Below are 24,909 nucleotides of genomic sequence, written 5' to 3'. Positions count from 1 at the left end.
CATCCAAAAATATTTAAATGGTATTCTATTGTTGTTTAATCACACTATTAATTGCGATTAATTTTTTTAATCGCTTGACAGCCCTAATTACACCACTAGAGTGCAACAAAAGCAGCTGTACTGCTCCTATAAAAACCCCAAAACAGTACTGCATAGTGTTTAGCACTAACTATTTACACACACACACCTAACTCTCTTTTACATAGCACTCCTATGACAGGTAGCACTATGGAGCTAAGCAGAACAGAAATCGGGGCCCTAATGTTTTTCTTTTGAGAGGGAGGAGATAGTTATACTCTATCTGAGCAGAGGAAAGTGAAAAAATGAGAAACAAACTCACACAGGAAAAAGATATATATTAACACAAAGGTAATAATGAAAAAAATCAATGGAAATGGTGAATAATATATATATATATATATAACAGAATATAAAGGATGAATTGAGGAATAAATGGAAATTTACAAAATCAAATATTTCAGACAAATATTGAAGACATTGTTTCTTAATGATTATATCTATGTAAAAGGATGTAAAAGAAAGATCAAGAGGAGAGTTTTTTTTAAAACAAAAATTTAAAAATCAATGGATGATGTTTTGAAAGGGCAGTTTAGGCGCTGACAAAGTTGTTGGACAGTTTTACCCTATTTTATCATTTTCCCTGTTTAGTATATTAAAGGTATGTATGCAACAGTCAAGGAGGAAAAGTTAATAGGTCTTGGAATAAAGCATGAAAGAATAATAATGTATGGAAAAGAAGTCATTAAATAAGGAAGAGAAAAGAAGGAGAAACTCTCAGAAGCAGCGATTAAGTAGCAAAGAAAGAAAAGCAACCTGTTCAATCCACATTTAAAAAACAAAAAACAAACCAAAAAAAAAACTAATTTGTCCTCCTGGCCTTCCCTCACTGCAATGAGTTTATTACAGGCTTGAACTGTTGCCTGTCATGTCTTGTTTAAATATAAACTTTTTCAGTAAGTAGATTCTTGTCTTTAAAAACACAGTTCTGCTCTGAAAATGGAGACTAAAAATAGCATTGAAGCCTCCCATTTACGTCCTGTTTTCTGTCTCAAACGTAGTCAATTAACAAGTAAAATTATGGGTTTTTCCCCTGAGCTGCTAGCTCTTTTTTTTGTTTTTTGTGCTGTTTTTTAACTGCAAACTCATCCTGGACTGTGACAATCAAGCTATGTCTTTTGACTGAAATTAGTTCTGGTGAGGTGTACAGCAATGGATTAAGGCCTATATTACTTGCATAGACATATGTAACAATATGGCAATTTGAGAATACAGCCACAAATACTAAATTAAAAATCTATACTTAGTTGCAAAAATATTAGATATAAAGGGCAATGTATTTAGAAGTATTTAATAGTTTTCCTAAGAAACAAATTTCTTAATAAAAATCATTTAAACTACGATATTTTTAAGGTAAGGAAATGTTGAGCAATCTCTGTAAAGATAATACATGTTATACTAACATGGATTAATGTGTCAGGAAACTCTGAGGACACATTAACCTCTTAAGTTCATACTGATTGGGAAGCCCATCATGAACAATACTTCTGCAAATTAGCAAGTGAACAAGTAAAAGGAATCTGTGTTTATTATTTTGCCAATTTTTGGATCATTTTAATAATACTTCATGATTTAAACATACTGTAAAGTATTTGTTTTTTTAAACAATCAAGTCTTATTATTAAGAAATCTCATTCACTACAGTGGTCGGGAGTCTTTCCTGGTTGGCAGAGAGACTGCTATTTGATGAATTAGAGTCTGCAAACAAGCGATGGTCTACTTTAATTTTATATAAGATTACTGAGTGTGTTTGAGAGAGGACAAATGTCCTAAAGAAGCTCCTGAGAGAAGTGAGTCAGTCTTAAGTTTCCTAACACCTCCTGCCCCTCAACAAAAACAAAGAAACCAACAAGCCAACCAGACAGATAAACCCTCAGCTACCATTCTAAGTTTATCCAATATCATTCTTTTATTGAGTAAATGCACTTTAGTTATTTTTTGGGAAAAGCTTTGATTTAGCATTTATCCTGTCTGCTTAGTAAGGGAATGTGCATACAGCAGTTCTCTGTAATCTTGCTGCAGAGCTGCGAACGGAGATAGCTCCACTTGCTGCTTTAGGGAGCGACATGTACACCACTTGTTAATATTAGGGTTTGTCTTCAGTGCAGTTAGTTCAAGGTATAACTCAAGTGTTGCCCTTAACCCAATCCTGTCCACACACAAATCTCTCTAACTCAAGCTAGCTGGACCATAAGGAGCATAGGCTGAAGTTTAAGCACAGATGACACTCAAGCCAGTAATGCAGTTGGGGCACAGCTACTCTCTACTATTAATCCAATTACACTGTGCTGCTCGAGTGTTATTTTGCAGTATGGCCGTTCTCATTTTAGCTAACCTAACTAGAAAGGAGTTAATTTGAGTGTAGATTACTGCAGAATTAGCTTGAGTTAAGATATAATCTTAGAAGAACCAAACATCCTACCTGCTAGAAAGGTTAGCTGCACAGCTTTGAAACAGAACAGCTTAATGCAACGGCTTTCCCATCAAGGCTTTAAATTGTAAATGTTCAGGATGTGTATTGGGAATAGTCTTAGGCCAGGTCTACCCTAAGAATTTACATTGGTAAAACTAGGTCACTTGGGGTGTGAAAAAGCCACACCTGAGCGATGTAGTTATACTGACCTAACTCCCCAGTTTAGACAGTGCTATGTGAACGGGAAGTCTTCACTAGCTCTTGCGGAGATGGATTACGCTCTCCCATTGGCGTAATACTGTCTTCACCGAAGCGCTACCGCTGCGTAGCTGCATCACTGTACGTGTAGACAAGTCCTATTTCAACAGCCTATTTAGAGACATTTATTTTACATAGGTTTTTTGGTTAATAATCTGTCTTTTGCTATTCTTCTGCTATAACACCATGATATTGGTTTATAAAATGACTAAAGTTAAAAATATTTAAATTATCTATATCCCTCTCAACACAATTTAATCTAATAAGTATTTTCACATATAACAGATACAGGATTACAACAAAATACTTTTTAGAACAACATTTCTTAGCTTGTCATTTTCCCAGCATGGGCACTGCGGCTTTACCTTTAAATGTTTACCAATACTTCTATCTCGTCTCCCACGTTTTCCCCAACCCTCACTGTTCTGTGATTCCTAACTGAGTGGCATATGATTGTGGATGAAGGTGATCACTAATTCAACACAATGCTGTGGATGTAGGTGCAGCTCTGAAATAAAACAATAATGAAACATAGTTGAGTTTGTTACAAATTTTCCTAATAAGTAAGGTTTATTTGAAATTTTCTTCAGTTTAAAAATGCACTGCTCTGAGGAGTGAAGTACTGCTCAAAAGGAGTGAAGTACATTAGTACGCAGTATATGTCAAATTCATCCTTTGTGTAATACTGCTGGTTTCTGTGAAGTTACAATAAGGCTGAGTTTGGCTCTATATGCTCCTCAGACCTCTTAGCAATAGCACACCATTGTGGATAATATGACAGCTCACCAATCAGACAGCAGGAAGACTTCCAAGTTTACTCTGGGGGAATTCTGCACCACTGCGCAATGCAGAATTGGCACCGAAATTAATGTTTTTTGCACAGAATTTCTGCCCCCCTGAAATGGGCAGCAGAGCTGCTGACCACCACTAGGGGGCACTGGACCCAGCAGAGCCCAGCTCACAAATAGAAGACACTGCCAGGGGAAGGGGGAGGGAGCTGGAGAGTTCCTGGCAGCTGCAGTTCCCAGCACGCCCTCAAGGAAGGAGAGGGCGGCGCCACGCAGGTAACTCAGTACAAGCCCAGGACCCAGCATCAGGCTGTTTCTCCCTCTGGATCCCTGGGGGGGGAGGGGGGGCAGGTGAGGGGGTGAGAGTATCTGGGCTGGGGGCCCCACAGATGGGCTATGAGTGGTGGGCAGTAAGGGGTGCATGTGAGTGTTTGAACTGGGGGAGAGGGGGGCCGTAGCTGGGCTCTGGTGGGGAGGGGCTGTAGGTATCTGGCCTTCCTGCTGGGCTCTGGGGGGAGGGGGCATAGAAACAGGAAGTGGGTTGTCATAGGGGTTTCCTTAACACTCTACTCCTGGAGGAATTTTTTTGTGTCTGTATTGTTACAGACATAGTTGCTGATAGGTATTCTGAAATATATTACCAAAATAATTGACACTGGCGTGATTATGTAGTGTTATTTTGACAAATAAAATATGTAGAATTTTAAAATATTGTGTGCAGAATTTTTAGGCACAGAATTCCCCCAGGAGTAAAGTTATGTACTTTAACCTGTGATTTAGTATTACTAAATCCTATAGACAGCCTACTACTACTATCAAGTAGTAATAACTAATTGAACATTTCTCAGATATTCTACCTTTTGCTGTTAGATGATAATTTAGAATGAAAACTGTTCTTGCTAAGCTCCTTCAATAGACTTTGCAATCTAAATTAATTTAGGTACATGCAAATGTCCTTGTATTAAACAGCTTAACATCTTGCAGGTTCTAGTTTAAAGGGACAGTCATCTTAAAAAAGAAAGGCACACCAACCTCAATATTTTAATTTACTGTTGTTAGAAGTAACACTTAAAATTACTGAAGTCAAAAGATGAGGAAAATATCTAATTTTGTACTTTATGCATTTCTCAGAATTTTGTGCATAGTCCGTTTCACTGTTTCCCCATGATGTTTGTTGAGGGTCTTTTACACAGCAACAGAAGACACTTTTACAAACATTAAAAAGAGGAATATGTGATTGAAAGAAACAAAAATATGGAAGATGAACTCTGAGCAGGATCAGTAACTCTCCTTCAGATGAGCCTCCAAAACTCTAATATTTCTGGAAAAATTTTAATATAGAACGTAAGATATTTGGTTTCAGGAATATAACTCATTTAAAATAAAACAAACACTTCACTGCTCACCTGAGAGAAGGTACAAATAGTGGGCAGAATCTCAGTGTCTACCGGCAGCAAGTTGCTAATTACAAATTTAGCTTTTAAAAAATACTGGTTTTAATAATTTTGTTTGCAATATCCAGAATGCCTTAATGTAAGCCAAACTACGCTGAGCTATACATTTCATACAATTCCTGGAAATACTGTTAAATTGGCACTACCACTCACTGCATCCTATTGAGACCCTGTAACACAATTCTATCCCCATACAGTTCAAATGTTATAAGTGTATTTCTGTAATAATTTGAAACCACTCAGACAAACCGTTGTAAGAGACAATTGCCTCAGTTTAAAAACATTCCACACAGAATGATGTATGGTTTAATAGATTAGCACATTGGACTTAAAAGCATAATCTTTGATGTGGTTATTTTAAAGTGGTCTTAGCAAAAGTATAAAATATTAATCCTGTTTTCCAATAAACATAACTTTTGATCTGCTGAATCAGTCATGCTACATACAATAATCAGAGAGGGAGGACAATGTAATTAAATTCATTTGGGGAAATAAGACATTAGCACAATGCTGTATAAACTAAAAATGATGCAATCACAGAACAACATTCCAACGAAGGCAAATACACTGAGTACAGTAATTTTAACAAACAAGTTTTTATTCTACATCCAATCCATAGTATTGTGCAATCAATTCAAGCTACACAATACATATATTAAAATTTGTTTAGAAAAATAACAAATTAAATACACTATATACTCTGAGTAAGTGTTTCTAACTTTAATAACGTCACTCAATATTTCCTTTTTATTCTGAAATTTGAAAAAAATCTAAAATAATTTCAAAATCAATATTAAACTTCTTGAGGATTCTTAAAATACAGCATTAACACATGGCTAGACAAGGTTGCTGTAGCAATAAGTATTTTTAATTAATTAATTTACTGTTTTTAAATAAAAATTTCAGGGATATATTTGCTAGTGGAATTATGCTGCTTTGGTTTAATTGTGATGGTTTTCCTACTGAAAACGGATATACTTTTTCTTATTTACAAAACAACCAAATTCTTAACAGCACTTCCCCACCTATCACTGGTGCCCTCCTGAGTCATGCCTGGCATTATACCAAAGCTGCTTGGTGCAAATGGCAGGAGGTGACCCAAGTTCTCTGTGATAAAAAGATGCCAGTAATTTAACCTATCCTAATGTAGAGCAGAGAGAGATGGCCAGCCACAAAAAAGAAATCAGTATGCCCTCCACCACAGAAATGAAGATGTTCAGATGGTCAAATGTTTGGACACTCCAATATAGAAAACAAAATGAGATGGGGGGCGGGGGCTGCTGCGGCTCACCCCAACTGAGGACAAGTTGAGGAAGGCTAGGCTACATTGGTATGGACATGTCCAGCAGAGACCTCAAAGTTATATTGGTAAGATGGTCTTTACAAGAATTGTGGACAGAAGACAACCAAGGGGGAAGCCAAAGACTCAGTACATGGACTGAATATCAGCAGACCTTAGAGACACTAATTTGCATGGTAGCCAGGCATACAATTATGAGTTTTGGAAGAAGACTATAAAAGTCACCACTCCTGAACAGGGAAGTGGCAAGAAAGAAGAAGAGTCCCTTGCCCATCACTGTGGAAAGAGGTAATCTGTTAAATTATTTACTAACCAAGTTGCTGTGTTATCTTGTTGGAAGCACATGACACCAGTGTTCCTTGATTTGCCCTGGCTGATGATTAGGTTCACAATGTAGTCTGAAGTACTGGTATTGATCCATAAAGCCCTAAATGACTTGGTTCTTGCCTACTTGAGACACGGCTTCTCTTCTCATGCCAACAATCAGAAGACATGCAAACGGTAGTCCCTTTGGTATAAAGAGAAGGGGAGCTGTCATTAGAGTGTTCTCTGGCAGGTGCTCACTATTTTAAAACTAGTCCTTGGACTGAAACAGCATGAAACTGTTGATCTGCAGGGCATACTGTAATGACTATGAATTTACTTAGAATTTGGGAATGAAAAGGGGAGAGGGCTTGTGAGGTAGGGGAGTACTGGTTGGATTTAATTGTGGTTGGATATTTTTTGGCTTGCAATGAAGAACAGCTGCTGGCTTTACTGCTTGAGGGCACGAAGGGAAACTACGTATTTTTTGTCTAAAAGTTCTGTAGATCAGACCATATATTATTCTTGCCACTGCACCTTGTAAGCAGTCACATGAAACAAAACTGCTTAAGCTACTAACAAGCCTATCAAATGCAGAAAAACATATGAAATAGACTCGCATCTAAAGGCAGCAACCTCAGTTCCCTGGGCAAAAGGGCAGGACAACTGGGCTAAAGAATTGGGCACTGTCATACACTGCATGGCTGCACACAACAGGCTGTGCATATATTTTGTTCTCTGTCTTCCAATCTAAATAGCTGAGTTGATATGAATTCACAGCATGCATTTACAAATACGTATAGCACATTAAAACTTTAAGAGAGATGCAAACATCTTTTTGTCTTTAGTTCCTTTAATTTCTTGCAAAGGCCTCTGATTCAGAAAGGCTGGATATACATGCACTGGGGAGTCACTTCATGCAAATAAAGTGCCTTTAAAGCTTTTTTTTGGGGGGGGGGAGAGCAAAAGTTGGGGGCCACCTATTTACCATGTGTTGGGAGGGAAGAATTCACAAGTCAGCTAAGCCCTACATTCTGCAATGCACATTTCCCACAACTGTCATGAGAGCTGAATATAATTAAGTTTAAGTACTACTTATAGAGCTAGTTTTAGAGTATTCCACTTCTACTCAAAGAGATGACTGTCTTATTTTTCTTTACTAAAAACCATAAATGAAGTTATCAACCCTTTCACTAAAAGGACAGTTTGATAGAAATGATTATTTCATCATATTCAAGCACAGCTTAACAACGCTCTTAACATGAAACTCTGGACATAAAAGAAGCCTCTGTTAATTCAGAGAATAAAGAGATTTATCACTAAAATAGGTTATCTAACATAATGAGTTAATTCCTTCAGAAAACATGTACACATATATCGGAAGAAAGCTTAATACTGTATAATCTATATCAATGAAGAGGTGTCCATCTGCTTGTCACTCACTCCTATGAGGAACAAAGAATACAATCCTAAAGTCATTACTGAGACAAAACTCTTAGTGACATCAACTTGCCCAAGCAGGTTTTGTGGACTTTGACCCAAGCTAACTGAATATATTGAGAGCTTCATGGCTGTAACTAACAGTGTGATTGAAGTAGTAAAAACTGCTGGGCCTCATTTTTCTCGAAATGTCTATCCCTACCAGATTAAATAGCTAGAGCGCCCCTCCCACCAAGTGTCATGAAAAATCCAACCTCTTTTTATATTCAAGATTTTAAAAACTTCCATGAAAATATCTTAAAAATAGAAGAGACTCATAAATATGCCAAACAACCCCTACTTCTTTTGCAAACAACTGAACTAGTAAACTCTTCAGTTAAAGATTACTCAAAAATCAGCATATAAGTTTAACAAAGAGAATCAAGTTAGATTTACATGAACACACTGACTTTTTAGTACCATCTGTATCTACTTGTTATCCAAGATATATTTAGCTTACTTTCTCTCTTTAAAAAAATATTGTAGAGTGGTCCAATTTTCAAAGCTAGTAAAACTGATTACATTTCAGGGAAACAAGTTACCTATACAAATGATACTTACCAAGCAATGTATTTCATAGTGCATCTTTTTTTAAAACCACAATCTATTTTTCTGTTTGCTTTCTACAGCAGTTGGTACCAATGAGTATGCTCAAGTATTTCCTATGGGAAATGATAATACATCATATATTTGATTGCAAGCAATACTCCAAGTCTGCAAGAACTCACATCTCTTTCTCAGAGGCTAGTATCAACGTTCATCCAGTTTGGGCTTGCTCCCATCACCCAAATACCAGTGATCGTTACTCTTTCAATTTAGCTTACAATCCAATTTCTATATTTGTAATACTATCAGCATGAGTGATGTCATGCGTAGGAAGAAACTAACAGAGAATAAAAGTCAAGACCACTTTTTGACTTTGATTTCAGGACCAAAGAGAAACATACATGAACGTATTACACAAAGCAACACATCTTCAAAAATTATTATAAGGAAGCAATTACATTGGAAAAGCATACAGAAAGAAAGGGGAACACTAGATAATTATTTTATATGAACTCTTTATGGCAGTTTCCACAGTCATGAACTTTACATCATAAAGAACAATCTGAACATCTAGATTAACATAATATGCTTATCAATAACGTCTTAAGTAACAAATCATGAAGTTTTATCACTTAGGAATAACTTTCCTCTCGATTTCATTGTATTGGTATGCTTATACTTGTATTTAAACACCATTTAAAACAGTATGTAGTAATACCATGCACTCATATGTGCAACAATATTTTTATTACTCTTTCTGAAACTGAAAAGTAGCCCATAATATATTAATTAGAATGGTTTAGTCTATACATAATCCCAGTATTAAGACACTAAAGAAAATTATGTCAAGTCACTAAGAAAAATCCACCAGATTCAAATTAAACTGGCACCTATTGCGATCAGCCATGTTTGAGCTGTTTTTTAAGCTCCATGGTTCACAGTTTCTTAAAGTCTCCTGGATGAGATCAATTAAATCTGCATTAACTACAATATCTTCCAGTGAACAAAGTCAGCTTTGACAATATCTGTATTTGGCTTTCAGACAAAGTGCTAAATTCTAAGGGCTTTTTCATGTATTTTGTTCTCATTCGTCTTAATATTCATTTTGTTTAAAATACTTTTTGGAGGAAATGGACAATAATAACTGATAATATTCAGCAAGCAGAGTATATGAACCCCTTTGTAGTATACCATTTGACTAAACACACAAGAATAGCTGCAAGCTGTAAAGGTTAATTTTTTCAATTTTAGATATTGAGTATGAAAATGTAAATCCATACTTACAAGTGATGAATAGTGTACTTGCTAGAGATTAAGCAATTTTATTAAATGTACAACTAATATCACTAGGAATTTTTATTTATATTAAGAGTTTTAAGAAATAATAAAAATTTACCAAGTCTTAAATATATTTTATTACTAAATATACAGTCTTGAAGTTTATTATTAAACTGCCAGAACTCCTTTACTTCTGGGATAGAATTTTTTTTCTTTTTCTCTTTTTAAATGGTCCTTTTCAAAAGGTCTGTCTTAGTAGTCTGGAATAGTTTCCTATATTACACATAACTCAACGACTGCAACATCCTCCCTAACAGATCAGAAAAGTCTCATTTTTAAAGAAATCGGTAACAGTCATGATGAATACGTATACCACACTAAGCACTGGCTTATTAAAAGTAGTATTGTAAAATCACACTAATTTGCATACAAGAAATGGTCTTTGCACTTCTCAAAGGCTTAATAGCATGATGTTGTAGTGATGTCTCATTAATTCAGACTTGAATGCTTTCTCAAAATATGTTACAGAACATTTACTAATAAGTTAGATACACCACAGTATGCAGTTGTCAAATCAACAAACAAGATGAGCTTTGTGATGCGTTATCCTTGCTTTATGATTTGCACAATTCAGTAACTGGGAATGGGATCCCTGGTCAATGTGAATAAGCAAGATTCTATGCAAATTTTATTAATGAAAAATCTCAAGTTTTTGACAGTCTAAAAATATTAAATTTGACCCCACATTAAAAGACATAAGACTAGAACTTTCCATTAATTTTTTTTTAATTATAGTATATGCGATAGTAAAGATTTTAAAAGACATTTTTTGAAAATCCTAGGTCGCTATCAGCATGCAAACTACACAACCAGATGACCTGTATTTTACAGAAACATGAAATTATTTTTAGTTACCCTAACATTACTCAAAACAAGTATGACAAAATTCCCATTAAACACTTTCTAATCTGATTTCTAGGGATATTCTCCTCAGAGAGGCATTTGGCATGTTAAGTGCAAAAGAAGATTATAACAATTCAATTTACTGTAACAGACACTTTTTTGTATTTTCCAAGTTCCTTTACATATGTAATTCTTCATTTCTTTCTATTGTCATATTAAACTTTGCTCTTCTGGTTCCCATTTAACTTCTTACAATTCAATAAAGTTAGTTTACTTCATAGTTTTGAATGATTGTTCTATGCATTATTGACTACCTTGGGTACATTCACTTGTTTTACCTATTTTAGTCTTTGTTTTTATGCTGTATTACTTTGACAACTCTCGTTATCTCTTTTAAAAAAAGAAAATCATGAATGTCGGAACATACTCTACCCTCATTTATACCTATGCAACTCCACTGAAATGAGCAGGGTTTCATGGTGCATCTGAGAACAGAATTTTGTCCATTTACTTTTTATTAAAATATACTGGACAAAATTTATTCAGATTCTAAACAGATAAGTGTATTTTAAAGGTAAGAAGAGATATTAGGAAAGCTTACAAAACAAGTTAATTTATCCAATTAACATGAGTATAATTGCATAAGCTCTCTCACTTCTCAATGATCAAGTATGCACACACACTTCATATGTAGTCATCTCAGATTCCCCTCACTCACTGTGGGCAGTTTTAATACCATGATCCTGGGGTAACTCTGTATACAAGTTATCCAGGGACTATTTAAATATTAACAATTTTAATATATTCTGTGAGAATGCCCCATCTTTGTAAGTAGTGTCACATCACGATTTTGGGTTTTTTACAGTATTACAGCATGTCTTGTCAACTTTTTTTTAAATATGAAATTGTACTTGGAGTTTCTGCTAATATGCCCTAAAAAGATGCGAATGACAGGTGTACACTTTGAGGGTGGAGGGAAGAAAAGAATCCAAGTAGCAGATTAATATACTTGAAAACAGAACTTAACATGGCATTATTATGATCAAGTCTATTCATTATTAGGTTCTCATAGTTGCAGATTTCTAATTATTGTAATACAAAACAATTAGAACTCTTTTCATATTTGGTGTAGTTATGTTTGATGTTCTCTGGACAACTGGTCATTTAAAATCCATTATTAATTGCAATCTATTCAACTGTAGATAATTATGTTCCCCATTACATTAAAATAATTTAAAGTATAGGAACCTGCATGAGCGAGTCTAATGAGTTATAAGTAATATGTTTTAAGTTCAGGCCCCAAGTTTGCACAATTTACAAATCAATAAACATTTGACTAAGTCCTAGATGTGATTTTTGATTAACAGAAAAAACACACATTATTTTATTAGCAAGATATTTTACTAGCTAAATGCAGCAATCTTCTGCCACACGTTAGAACTCCAAAACACTTACTTCACAACTGATCAATATGAAATGTTACTTTGTTCTCATATTTGAATTATTTTGAAATAGTTCCCTAAAGCTACCTAAACATTTGGTAATTGGTTAAAGATGGTTAGCAGTTCACTGGGCAGATAGAAATATGCAATATCAAAAGTAAAGAAAGTTAAAAGTTCACTATTCTATTTCAAGAGGATATTCTCACCAAGTGTTCTGTCACCTCAGAAGAGGCAGTTGCTAGTTCCTTTTAACACTACAATGCATCTGAGGATGATTTAAGCACTGTTACATGTTTTACATTTTCCAAAATATTATCCTTTGGTAAACAAATTAACTTGTTTAGGACGCCTTCCTAACAATATTTCTCTAATCATGAAAGCTAGTTTTTAAGATCTAACATGCTATAGATACCAGATAAAAACCTTAGGTTTTAGATTCTGCAATAAAACAAGTCTTTCAGTAAAATCATTTAAAACCATTACAATACTGGTTAATTCAGAACGTAAGTAGTCACCTACTTTATCCCATTCATTTTATAAAACATCTGCACTGCACTGAAAGGAGGAGACTTAAGGGCACCATTTTGGCTCAATAGCTCTGGAGATGGATGACCATTTAAAGTAGTTGCATTTTGGATGCAGTGAATTTTTGTATTACATAAAATGAAAAACTTGAAAAAAAATTCTAATTTAAATTTCAAATATCTGTACTTGGGGAAAATCATTTTTCAGGCTAATTTACTAAATAAAGTGTGCATGCCAAGAACCATACTTAGATTAAGTGTGCAAGAAAAGTTTAATGTATGAGAATCTATATTCTTGCATTTGTTGAACAATTTTAGAATCAGTGTAGCTAATAAAAACTATGCAAACATTATCTGATAGGATAGATAAATGCCTACAAAAGCTTTTAATGCATTTAGAACATTCTAGTTTACCTACAGAAACTAGGACAACTTTACCAACAACAAACAGCCCATGAACATTTATTTCCTTAGGTACTTAAAGGGCAAATTTTCAAATGATTTATCATGTATCAAGTCAGAGCTATAGATATTAGAAAAAGGAGTATCTAAATTCTAAAAGCTTCAGTTCCCTGAAATGTTACTTTTATTTCTACCAAACATCACCTCATCACTCTAAGAATAATTCAGTATTCTACAAAATGAGAGCAACTAGGGATATGAAGAATACTATCAAGTAACATTTACCACATAATCAAGTAGAATAATAGAATATAGATAAAACCCAAATTAGAGTGTCTGAATATCTTCCCCCACTGAATTTTGTACTACACTTGGGTGGACTGGATTCACTTCACAATAAGCAGTTGTGAGTCAAGAAAGATACTCAGCAACTGTTACACCACACTTGATGTTATGAACAATGCCTATATCTATATTCAGGATTACAAAAAGTAAATGATAATTTAAGTTTCCAAATAAATGAAATGTCTTACATTAAATACTTCCAATTATCATCAATGCAGCATTAGTTTAAAATTAAAAAAATATAACTTATTTTCAGTATCATTAACTAGTGTAATAAAGTTACTTCTGTATAACTAAAGAACTAAAAAATTGCACTACACTAAATAAACATATGACACTTCAAGAATTTTGTCAAATTTCTGTTTTTTTCACGTCCGTATAACTTTAATCAACAAAAAAGGAAAAGGTTTATGGAAAAATAATTGGAGAGGCCCTTCTAAATTTTAATTCTTTTGTAAATATATGAAAGATCTCTAAAACATGGAAAGACAGTTTTGTAAAAAGGTACGATTTCATTCCTTCATGCTAACAGATTAATCCTTCCCCCTTAATGAGCTTTTTTCTTGCCTAAGAATAGTTGATGTGATTTAATTTTCAAAGCTGTGAGTCACTGGAAAACTTTGTGATTTCTTCCAAATCTGTAACCACAAGCCTATCCCAGTCAACAATAGTTTTATAGTCACATTTACAATAAAGGTACAGATTACTTGTAAGCAAAGGCTATTGAACACAGTGGGCTATAACAACTTATATTTAATGTCTATAGGGCAAAAGAAGCCATTTGCTGAAAAGGCTTCCCTACAAGTTCAGCCCTCCTCCCATCTCTGGAAGTGGATTCCTTGTATTTAAAGTTTTAATTTAGAATATAAAGGCTACACAAACAAAGCAATTGTAATGAAAAAATGTAATAATTTCTGATAAAGATATCTAATTAGTATATTAAGAAGTTATGCTAAGAATTTTAAAAGTTAGGTGTCTTACTGAGAACTAAAATACATACAAGATAACAGGCATATAGACAAGTAGAACAATTCATATCATAGTAGTTAAATATTTATAAATTAAAAATACAGCAGGAATCTGTACCAGCTACCATACTGATGTTAAATGTATATATATGGAGCTTGAGTGTTGTTAAGATTCTGTAAAAAACTGAAGGTAATTTTTCAAGAGATGTTATAATTACACAACTAAGGTGTACATGTAAAAAGTCCCTAGTCTGGCCAATTAAAAGCAAACAGTTACTGCACTATTTTCTAAACCTTTTGGAACTGTTCACAGGTTTTAAATACAGAAGAAGCTTTGCACTGCTTTTCAACAGACAGTTATATGTCCCCCATAAAGCTGAAATTACTCAAAGTGAAAATTATGCACTTAATAACTTTTTACAAGATGGCTATGAAATTTTGTTACACAATAGCCTTTAGTCTCCTTTCAAGGAATTGAGAACTAGTAGAAGTATACTATTTTTATATTAATGTTAGACTTTTTAATTTCTGCAACATCCATTCCAAAATCGTTTCCAAAACACAGCATTTTAACTAATGCATTAAGAAAACTCTCCTGAAGCCTTGCTACAACAAAAGAAATGCTTGGATCCAAACGAATCTGCAAGTGTATCCCTATTATGTGGCATTAATTTATCATACACAGGTCACTTTAATGTCTTTATCTTAAAAAAAAAACGGAACCACCCCTTTGCTTTAGGCAGAGGTTCTGCATAGGTGATAACTATAAGAAAAGAGAAGCTGTCTCTTTAAAATGCCCTGCTCTGTCCCTGATCCCACGTGGAACCAACATCAGCAGCACTTTCGCATTAACTTCAATGTGATGCAAGATGAGGCATCATTTTATATAAATAAAACAAGAAGGCTGCTGAATACATTCTTTATGGGACACAAACAGGTGAACTAAGCATGCCAGTGAAATCACCAGGCATCCCCAGAAGAGGTGCCCTTACTCTGCGCCCTCTACGCCAGAAGAGGTGCCCTTACTTTCTCTCTCTCTGAGGAAATGTTCCAATCCAACACTACACTGAAGAATCCAGTTTAAATAGAGGATGGAGTCACAAGTAAAATTTGAATTTCAAATGCAACGAAAATGTACTTTATAAACCGGAAAGGTTTACTCTTTGCTTCACACATCCTAATTAGATCAGGAAAGTGACACTACAAAGGCATTACATTCCGGCCAAAAAATAAGAAAAAGAAAAACCAACCGCACACAAAGAGCATTAAAAAGGAAGTTATAAAGGAGCAAATATAGCATTTATCTTATCTAAAAATCACTCCACATTACCCCAAAGTTATGTAGTTTCTGCACTACCATCTCCCCCTACCTCTCTCATCTGAATGGGATTTTCACGTTTTCTTATTGTCGGTGGCGAGTTATAAGAGGCTTTTGCCTTTCCAAAGAATTCATCAACAAAAAAAATAATAAATATTAACTCCTTGCTCCCTGAAACGTTAAAAGGGGCATGCGAGGACACGGGGTTTATTCCGTTACTCTTAGGAAGAAAAGGGGGATCAGCCCCGCTTTTTAAGTATTTTTGGGAATTTTTTTCTAATTTTTATTTTGTTATATGCCTCAGTTCTCCCTCCATTTTGGTTGTTTATGATACTGACAACAAGCTGTCCCTGCTCTCTCTCTCCGGATCTCTCCTGCTTTCAGTTAACAAACCCCTCTCCCCAATGCAACAACACTCAGCACTAACTTGGATTCACACTTTCCTCTAAACATACTCGAATGAGGGAAGCAAAAGGCTCCTGGGCGACTCGAAGGGGGGAGAGCAGATAAATTATCTTCTTTATTATGAAAGGAAAAACTGTAGTCTTCCCCCCACCAAAAAAAAAAAAAAAAAAAACCCGAAGGAAAGGGGGGCTGAGTTCCGCAAAGTGACTCCGGATCCCCCCAAAAGATTGAGCTACCTACTTCCTAGGACAAACTCTGGAGAGTGGGGTCCACCCGGGAAATTTTTGTGCAAAATGCGCCTGGTTTGATAGTTCGGGTGAATTTATATTAATTTTTCCCTCATTTTTGGGCAACACGGTCTCTAATGTCTTCCGCTCCCTCTCGCTGCTGTCACTCTATTCACAGCACAGACCCTGGAGAAGGGGGGGGGGGCTGCTGGAGGATGGGAGGGGGGGGAACTTCTGCAAAAAACTTTTCAGAACTCCCCAACGAAGCTAAGGGGTGGGGGAGAACCCTTCTCCCTCCTTAAGTTCCCCAGGCAAACTTCTCTCCCTCTTTAACTACTACGGTGCAGGAGGGAAGAAGGGGGGGGAGTGGACTAAACTCCTAGGATATATTTTTACAAAATACATTTTCCAGACTATCTATTTTTCTCCCCTACTTTCTGCCTTGGGGTCCCCAGAAGGATGGTGGGGGCAGCTCAGAGATGGGAGGGGGCGCGATTAACACAAACTTTTCCTTGCCGCTGCTTGCTGCTCCTCTCTCCGCTCCCCCCTCCTCCTTCTCCTCCTCCCCCTTCATAATTTAAATAACCCTGATATTTCCCTGCTAAACCCCGGCGCCTGCCCCCCAAACCCGCAGCAGACTCACCGCGGGAGCCTCAGCATCCCCTCTGCGCCCCGTTTCCACCCTTTACAGTGTTCTCCGATTTTTCTGTAATTTTTTCCCCATATTTCAGGCTGGACGCGGCGGGCCTGGAAATTGTTTGCTTTCCCCTCTTTCCAGCAGCCATTGTAGTGTATGCGCTGCGGTGCAGCCCAGCCTGCCGCACACGCCGCGCCCACACCGCCCGCCGCCCACACGCGCCGCGGGTTGGCCGCCTCCCCCCGTCACTCAGGGCTCCGGCCGCGCCCCGCTGGAGGCGCCTGCGGCCCGCGCCGCCCGCCTGATTGGTGCAAGGAGGCGCCGCTCAGGCCGGGGGAGGGCGGGGCCGAGCGGGGATTGGCGGCCCGGCCGCGGGCTCGGCGCTGTCACTCAAGCCGGCCGGGGAGCCGGGAGTGGGCGGCGGCGGTGTCAGTCCGGGGGGAGCCGCGGGGCCGCGAGCGGGCTAGGCTGCGCCCCTACATAACTGCTGCCGCCCGAGCTGCCGCTGACGTCTTTCGAATTGGAGACGGGGCTCGCGCGCCTGCTTAGCCGCCCGTGAGGTAAGTGCGGGGCCACGGTGCCGCGGGCCGGTCTCCCCCGCCGGGACGTCCGCGCCCGGGTGTCCCGCGCCGCCTTCCCCCTACAGCCCGGCCCGGGCGGTGGCCGGGGACCCGCCGCTCCGGGAGCGGGGCTTTGCCTTCCCGCCTTAGGGTGGGGAGCAGGAGCGGGGCCCGCTCGCTTCACCTCCGCGGCTGCCCTGGCGGCAGGGGGCGCCCCCGGCAGCTAGGCCCGGGCGGAGAGGCTGGCGAGCCTGCAGCGGAGTTCAGGTTTCGCTGTCACTGAAACGGGGGGGCGGTGTCTCTGCTCGCCGCAGCCCCTCGCCGCTGCGGGCGGCGCCCTGCCCCCCTCCCACCCTCTGGAAGTGGCGCCGACCCTCTGCCGGCGAAACGGGGGAACAAGTGTGTAAAAGGCCCCCGGGTTCCCGTGTGACAGGCGCCCAGCGTGTGCTGCGTGTCCCCGGGGGCTCCCGAGACCCGCCAGGTGCCCGGAGCGCAGCGCCCGAGAAAGTGACTTGCCCGTAAGCAGATTTTTGGAGGCACCTTTCTGTCCCCGCTTTGAGATGGGAGAGGCCAGGCGAGGGGCAGCCCCTAAACCACTCAGCCCCCTATTGTAGCCGCCTCCGCTCTCACAGATCGAGGTGTTAATTCAGCCCTCCTCGTTAATGACAGTTTTAGGGTTTGACTGTACTAGGTTCCGCTGAAACACTTGGCAGTAGTGGGAGCCCTGGAAAATACCTTGATGGCTCTTGAACTGAAAGTCTGCCCTAGGGTTAAACTGTACTAGTAACAAATATTTTCCTTGTCTGTGCTATTATTTACAACTGTTCACTAATTTAGTAAAACATAATTAAAAACTGTAGTATAAACAAACCCTTGATGTGTTTGGGGTTGGCCCTGTATTCCTAAAGCAGGAGGGTCTGTCTGTGTAAAAATCGGAAGGGGGGGGAGAGATTACTTCCTGTTAACTTAACTAAATCAAATAGTAGTAGCATTTGCATGTGACCTACCTGTCTGTCAGGCTTGATAGTGAGTTGTGCTCCTAATGTTGTTGAAGCACTTCATAGAAAATTCAGTTCAAGAGCCATCAGGTTATCTTCCACGGTGCCCTTACCTGTGAAGTATTTTTTTGTAGTAGTGCTCAATATTTTTGCAAATAGACAAGTTTTTGCACATTCTAAACCAAATTACTAAACAACTTCATAAGAGCAAAACCTACTTTTTAAACATCAAATTGACAAACAATACACTTTCTACATTTCATTGTCAATTGGACTGGACAGATTGACAAGCACTGGAAATATCTCTGCTTTAAATGAGCTATTAGTCATTTGTGTACTGACTGACATGAATAGTGTAAACACTAGACAAAATCTGCTTCCAGTAAGTGACCTTCGGCCTCTTCCATGAAAGGTCACTTTCATGGAGATGGTCTTAAAAGCATACAGGCAATGTATCCTTATTGATCCCGCTTTTCTAAAATACTTATAACTGGGGTGTTGCATTTAATACTTGGGCAAACCTCTGAAATTTCATGTTAATAGCAATTATGTAGATGGTATGTACCTTATATACCCGTTCATAAGCTGAATGTTTTTGGTAAAAAAAAGTGACGCATCGAAGAGCGGGGGTCGGCTTATAAATGGGTCTACACCAAAATTTGATGATTTTAAACTCTATGGAATCATTGAATTGAATATCTAATACATTGTCGTTTTGTTTATTTGGAGCTCCTGCAGGCATGGAGCCCCTCAGCTCCCTGTGGCCGCAGTTCGCTGTTCCCAGCCAATGGGAGCCGCAGCCACAGGGAGCTGAGGGCCTCCATTCCTGCAGATGCTCCAAGTAAACAAAATGTCCCAACCCGCCAGCAGCTTACCTTGACGGCCAGAAGCCAAAGTTTGCCAACCCCTGAAATATAGGGTCGGCTTATGAAAGGGTCATACAGGTTTTGCTGTTTTTACCTAACCATCTTAGGGGGTTGGCTTATAAACGAACGGGATTATGAATGAGTATATGTGGTAGGTTCTTTTGGCCTTTTCCGCAATCCCTGGTTATCTAAGAGCTAGCATTACTGTTAGTGTACATCCATTTTATTTTTAAACCCTGTGTGATCAAAAACACTCTTGCTCTAGCTAAGAAACTGAATATTTAGCTCCAGATATCAAAGTTACAATACAGCTAAAATGTCAAGCTCACTGTGAAAACAGTTGCTAAAAAAACTTTCAGTATGTGAATTTAATATTTTTAACTTGTATGCCGTCTTCCCTCAGCACTAAAATCTGAGAGTTCAAATGCTTCTCAAAAGAAACAATGTTCTAAAGTGTGATTCTCCAGTGGAAAAGTGCCTATTAAAAAGGCATCGGAGTTCCATGCTTGTTTCAGTGACTTCAAACTCTGTTTAAAAAACATGTTCCAACTGTATACTCTGGTCTTAGATCTGAAACTGAAGCTGCTGTTTCTCCCTTGTACACAATTACCTGTGGTGTAAATAAAACCACCCCCAAACAAATTAGGAAACCAAATTCTGCCCTCAGAAGCATCTGGGCAACCTAGTTTTCAGAGAGGTTGCCCAAGTGTAACTAAGGGCAGAATTTGGCCTGCAATTGAAACTTAACAGTTCAGTTCATTTACAAAAAGTACTAGAATCCCACTACCTCCTATGTATTGGCTCTGCAGTGGTAAGAACACTAAAAAGGACTACATAGAAGCACTTGACCCAAGCTAGGAGGGGTTTGCATGTGCACATTACTCCTTTTCAGTTCTGTGCCATCTGGGTGCTAGGCTGGTCACCAGTTTAAATCTGAGCAGTTTGAGAGTTCTCTAAATATGCAGTGGCTGTAAAAAGTCCCCAGGGCCTTTTGTAGTATCTGGGGAGTTTGGGGGTGTAGGACTATGTGAGACATACCCCTTTCCTCAGCCAAATCCCTACACTGATAGTCAGGAGTTGGCATAGGAGCTACTACATGGCTAGGAAAATGGAATCCTAGTGGCTTGCTAAACTGGTCTGAGCTGCTTTGTACTATCAGAGTAGCATGAAGCATCCTAATACAGTAGAAAACCAAACAAGTTTCTGTATTCCTGTTTTTTCTAAATTATATGTTTAAAAAAAAATCTCTGCCAGATCTTGCATGTATGTACTATGGTAGAGGTTTCTGTGTTAAACCACTTAAAATGGAAATTCAAACTGAGACTCTTAACGTTAATGGCACTCGAGGGTCAAATATAAAAAAATTCTTTCTTTCCTGCTTCTAGCTGCAGTAAGACATTTTAGGATGTCCAGAAATGTGCAGCGACTTAGAGACCACGATACAAATCCATGTCTAGCGGTAAGATTGGTCAGTTATGATTTAATCTGAAGATGCATTACTGTAGGGGTATGAAAACTACCCAAATAGTTCCTTCTAAAAGCAAGTAGTTTATAATTCTTCATCTTCCTTCTGAAGGGGTGTATGTGTGAAATATTTGGACCTTTTAAGTTGAAAATATTAAGTTCAGAAACTAATAGCTCTTCATGAATGGATGGGGTAGGCTTCTGGTTATCAGGTTTGGAATTCTGGTTGTGGTTTCAAGGACAGACTTAAATCCTTGTAGCTTGGATTTGTTCCCCTCTCTTTTAATTACCTAAAAACAAATCAAGTGTTTTGCAGTTTGTGTTCTTTTGAAAGAGCCAAACAGAACTTCTATCTGCGTTCTGCAGATGGATGACTTGATTTTTTTCCCCCCAGAGGTTCTGAGCAGCCACAACTCCTAGTTGAAGTCTTTGCTTTTAGATTCCCTGGTCCTTCTTGTAAGAGCAGAAGTTTGCCCTAGTATCCTTGATGCAAAGTTTTTCCTTCTACTTCCCCAACTATTGTTTGTAGCACTTAGACAGGTTGGCTGTCTCCCTTAATCTTAATTTATAAAATACTTTGGGGATTTTTTTAGAATGAAATAATATACTAAAAATGTGTAAATATATTTATCCCTACCAGCTCTTAAGTGTGACATGTCTTCCATATTAAAGGAAACAGATGCCTCTAGACAATGTATGGATGACAATAACTACAGAAAGGATATGTGTGCCTCTTATTTTTTAAAGTACAAAAACTGCAGAAAATTTTGGGTAAGTAGGCTTGAGCAAAATTCTCAATCAAACAGAATATTTTGGTTTAACAAAACAGTCCTTTGGGTTTATCCTGGTAACTAATGCCTAACACTAATCAAACTTTTTGCACTAGATAATTCCAGTTTATACTGTCAATACTCTGACATGTATTAAGGTTCTAGTATTTTCATTTTAATAGTGCTAAAACAGTAATGAAAGAATAAAAGTAATTTTAGTTTTGCCTCAGTGTAATTTTAAGAACAATGACTATACTAAGTAATTTTCAGACGTTAAAGTCATGCATAAGTGCAAGTCTTAAACTGCTATATTTGTCCTTTTTTACAAATCTGAGTGGGTCTACTCAAATGTTTTTTGCAGTGTTAAATACGCCCAGTCTCCTTCTGAATCCTTAGAATTTAGTACTGGTACTATATCCTGACCCAAATCTCATGGATATATTAGAACAAAATTTTTAAACAATATAATCAGGGAGTTGGGGATTGGTCCTGCTTTGAGCACGGGGTTGGACTAGATGACCTCCTAAGGTCCTTTCCAATCCTGATATTCTATGAGTTTTCCTTCCTATGTTAACTTCCCTCACCATTCTATTCACTTTGGCCTGGTCTACACTGGGGGTGAATAACGTAGCTGAAGTCGACATACTTAGATCAACTTACCGCGGTGTCTTCACTATGGTGAGTCGACTGCTGCCGCTTCCCCGTTGACTCTGCCTGCGCTTCTCACCGAGCTGGAGTACAGAAGTCGATGGGAGAGCGCTCGGGGATCGATTTATTGCGTCTAGACTAGACACGATAAATCAATCCCCACTGGATCCATCGCTGCCCGCCGGTAGTGAAGACCTACCCTTTGTCTTCCCTGACATTGTTCTCCTACACTTCATCTTGCTTCCTATTAATATATCATAACTTCCCCCCCTCCATGGGGTGTTCTGCTGCTGCCACTTATGTTTCCTTCTAACTCCAGCTTTTTCTTGTTCAGACAAAACATTCTGCAGTGGGAATAGCAGCAGAGAAATCACTCCTTCTGTGCTGTACTAGCAACACCCTTTAGCTAATGACAGGTTTCAGAGTAGCAGCCGTGTTAGTCTGTATCCGCAAAAATAACAGGAGTACTTGTGGCACCTTAGAGACTAACAAATTTATTAGAGCATAAGCTTTCGTGGGCTACAACCCACTTCTTCGGATGCATCCGAAGAAGTGGGTTGTAGCCCACGAAAGCTTATGCTCTAATAAATTTGTTAGTCTCTAAGGTGCCACAAGTACTCCTGTTATTTTTCCTTTAGCTAATGACTTTCAATAATACTTGTCTGGAAACAGCTTTTTTGGTAGGTTGCACAATTATGCAGTTAATCTGACATTGCCATGAGAATACTGTAGTTCTTTAAAAGTATTTGCTTTCACTGTCTACTGAAACGATAAGGTGGATTATCTGATGTTACTTAACCAATACCAGTGCATTTAACTGAAGTTATCAACTAATCAGATTTTAAGTACCTAGTTTCTGCTATAAAGTACTTCTCAGAAGTACATTCACTAGGAGCTAAATTAGAGGCAGAGACTTCTGAGAAATCAGTGTGTTCTCATACTCACTTTCTTCTGTTTACAGCATGTCATTATGATACAAAGGAGAAGAGATGGTGTGAAACCAGATATGCCTACAGCAGACGAGAGAGAGAATATATTGAAGTCAATAGGAGGAACACCATACTGATCACACAATCGTTATTGTTTACTATTTAATATTATGTACATATGAAGATTTGTCAGCTAGGCATTAAATTTTTTTAACATTGCGTCTGTTTATTTAATCATAAGATGTTGCCAACCAAAAAAAGAACATTACCTTAGATTGTAAAGCTCTTTGGAGGGTTGGGGGACATGGTGCGGCAGGGACAGCTTTTCTTCTGTTTGTACAGTACCTAGCACAATGGGGTCCTGGTCAGAGTAGGTCTTCTAGGTGCTACTGTGTGTAGCCAGTTCCTCCTCTCTATGGAACCTTCAATCAGCACCAGAAGCACTTTAAAAAAAAAAAAAAAAAAAAAAATCTGTGAAGCCACAACTTGAGCATGTATAGTACATAAAGCACCTGCCTAATCAACCACCTTATCTTACCACATTAAGAAAATCCCCCAGTGTTGGCTTTAAAGTGTGAGCCGTGATCCCATTCTGTCAGAGGGAGCAACTTTGACAATGTGGAACCATTCGTTAAGGCTCCTGTTGCAATGGACTTAGCAAGAATATCTTGGCTGACTTCCACTCATGCTGCATATGTGTTCCAGTTGATAGGATGGATGCTTTTGTCTGTAATGTAATGGACTAGTGTATCCTGGCAACACTTCATGGTCTCCAGTTTTTCCCTGCAATTGGCTGCTGTTTCTCACTACTCTTCTGTTAGAAGCCTAGCTCTTCTTCATCCTGGCTTTCTTCACGTTTGCATGGTTAGTGCCTGTCTGATATGTCCCCTTTTTTTGTGCCTTCTGAGTGTATTGGTGACCCTTGGCCTTGTCTTTGCTAAGCATTGCTCTTACTGTGTATATTTCCTTATCACCACTTCATGTTCCTGGATGCTGCTTGTTTCTTCCCTGCATTTGTCTGATTGGGAATGGAGAATTAACGGATGTGATTGAACTGACTAGTCTGCAGCTCTTATTACCTTTCTCGCTGCCTTTCCTTTTAGTGCTATTTACCACATGCTCTGCTGCACTTTGTTTCTTCCTCTCTCCCTGGTATCCCAAATCCACAGCTTTGGTTGTTTGCTGTTGCTATGTTGTAGAGCATTTCTGCTGAGAGTCCAGGCTCCCATACAGCCTTTCTGCCCTATAAGCTTGGGGTTTTTTGTTTGTTTGTTTTTTAAAACCTGATAACCCTGCTCCCTTTCTAAACAAGTCCACTCCTGCATCTCTTCCCCACCTTTGACTCAAACTTCACCGTTTTTCACAATAGTTTTTAGGATAGAATTGACCCTATCCAGAGAATTCTCCCGGATGTAGTCTACCACCACCTCCAACTACATTTTAGTGCCCTTCCACTTACTAACCTTTTTGTTTTTCCCTGCTTGTTATCAACTTTCCTACCTACTACCTTCTAGCCTTTTGACCTCCTCTGTCCTCTCATTCCACTTTTCTCCTGCCCCTTTTAGGGAAAGAGGATACAAGGACATACTTCTGGGGGCCTATGTGG

The 24,909-nt window shown here is 38.4% G+C and overlaps 2 protein-coding genes across 3 annotated transcripts in view; one reads left to right on the top strand and one right to left on the bottom strand.

The window, feature by feature from the left end:
- Positions 1-17,236, bottom strand: part of PLAG1 (PLAG1 zinc finger) — a 48,560-nt gene extending 31,324 nt beyond the window's left edge. The window contains exon 1 of the mRNA XM_065399101.1: positions 17,075-17,236. The gene's annotated coding sequence lies outside the window, so the exon portion shown is untranslated. The remainder of the gene's footprint in view (positions 1-17,074) is intronic.
- Positions 17,237-17,505: 269 nt separating this feature from the next.
- On the top strand, positions 17,506-23,523 carry CHCHD7 (coiled-coil-helix-coiled-coil-helix domain containing 7). 2 transcript variants are annotated; one of them, XM_065400113.1, is made up of 6 exons: positions 17,506-17,628; positions 20,878-20,951; positions 21,629-21,727; positions 22,709-22,788; positions 23,021-23,054; positions 23,336-23,523. In XM_065400113.1, the coding sequence occupies exons 2-4, from the start codon at positions 20,898-20,900 to the stop codon at positions 22,778-22,780; spliced, it is 225 nt and encodes a 74-aa protein (XP_065256185.1). In that variant the 5' UTR covers positions 17,506-17,628; positions 20,878-20,897; the 3' UTR covers positions 22,781-22,788; positions 23,021-23,054; positions 23,336-23,523. The 2 variants fall into 2 exon arrangements, with proteins under 2 accessions (XP_065256185.1, XP_065256184.1); XM_065400112.1 differs by lacking the exons at positions 22,709-22,788; positions 23,021-23,054.
- Positions 23,524-24,909: the final 1,386 nt, after the last annotated feature.

The sequence above is a fragment of the Emys orbicularis genome, chromosome 2 (genome assembly GCF_028017835.1).
Source record: "Emys orbicularis isolate rEmyOrb1 chromosome 2, rEmyOrb1.hap1, whole genome shotgun sequence".
Classification (NCBI taxonomy): domain Eukaryota; kingdom Metazoa; phylum Chordata; order Testudines; family Emydidae; genus Emys; species Emys orbicularis.
Note: the sequence above shows the minus strand (reverse complement) of the source record. Positions and strands in the feature narration are given on the sequence as shown.

Bases quoted from the DNA above. Each gene is read 5' to 3' on its own strand.
- CHCHD7 (XM_065400112.1), top strand. From the start codon at position 20,898: ATGTCCAGAAATGTGCAGCGACTTAGAGACCACGATACAAATCCATGT. The intron at 20,952-21,628 runs GTAAGATTGGTC...TCCATATTAAAG, and splicing joins ATACAAATCCATGTCTAGCG to GAAACAGATGCCTCTAGACA. The intron at 21,728-23,335 runs GTAAGTAGGCTT...TTCTGTTTACAG, and splicing joins AAAACTGCAGAAAATTTTGG to CATGTCATTATGATACAAAG.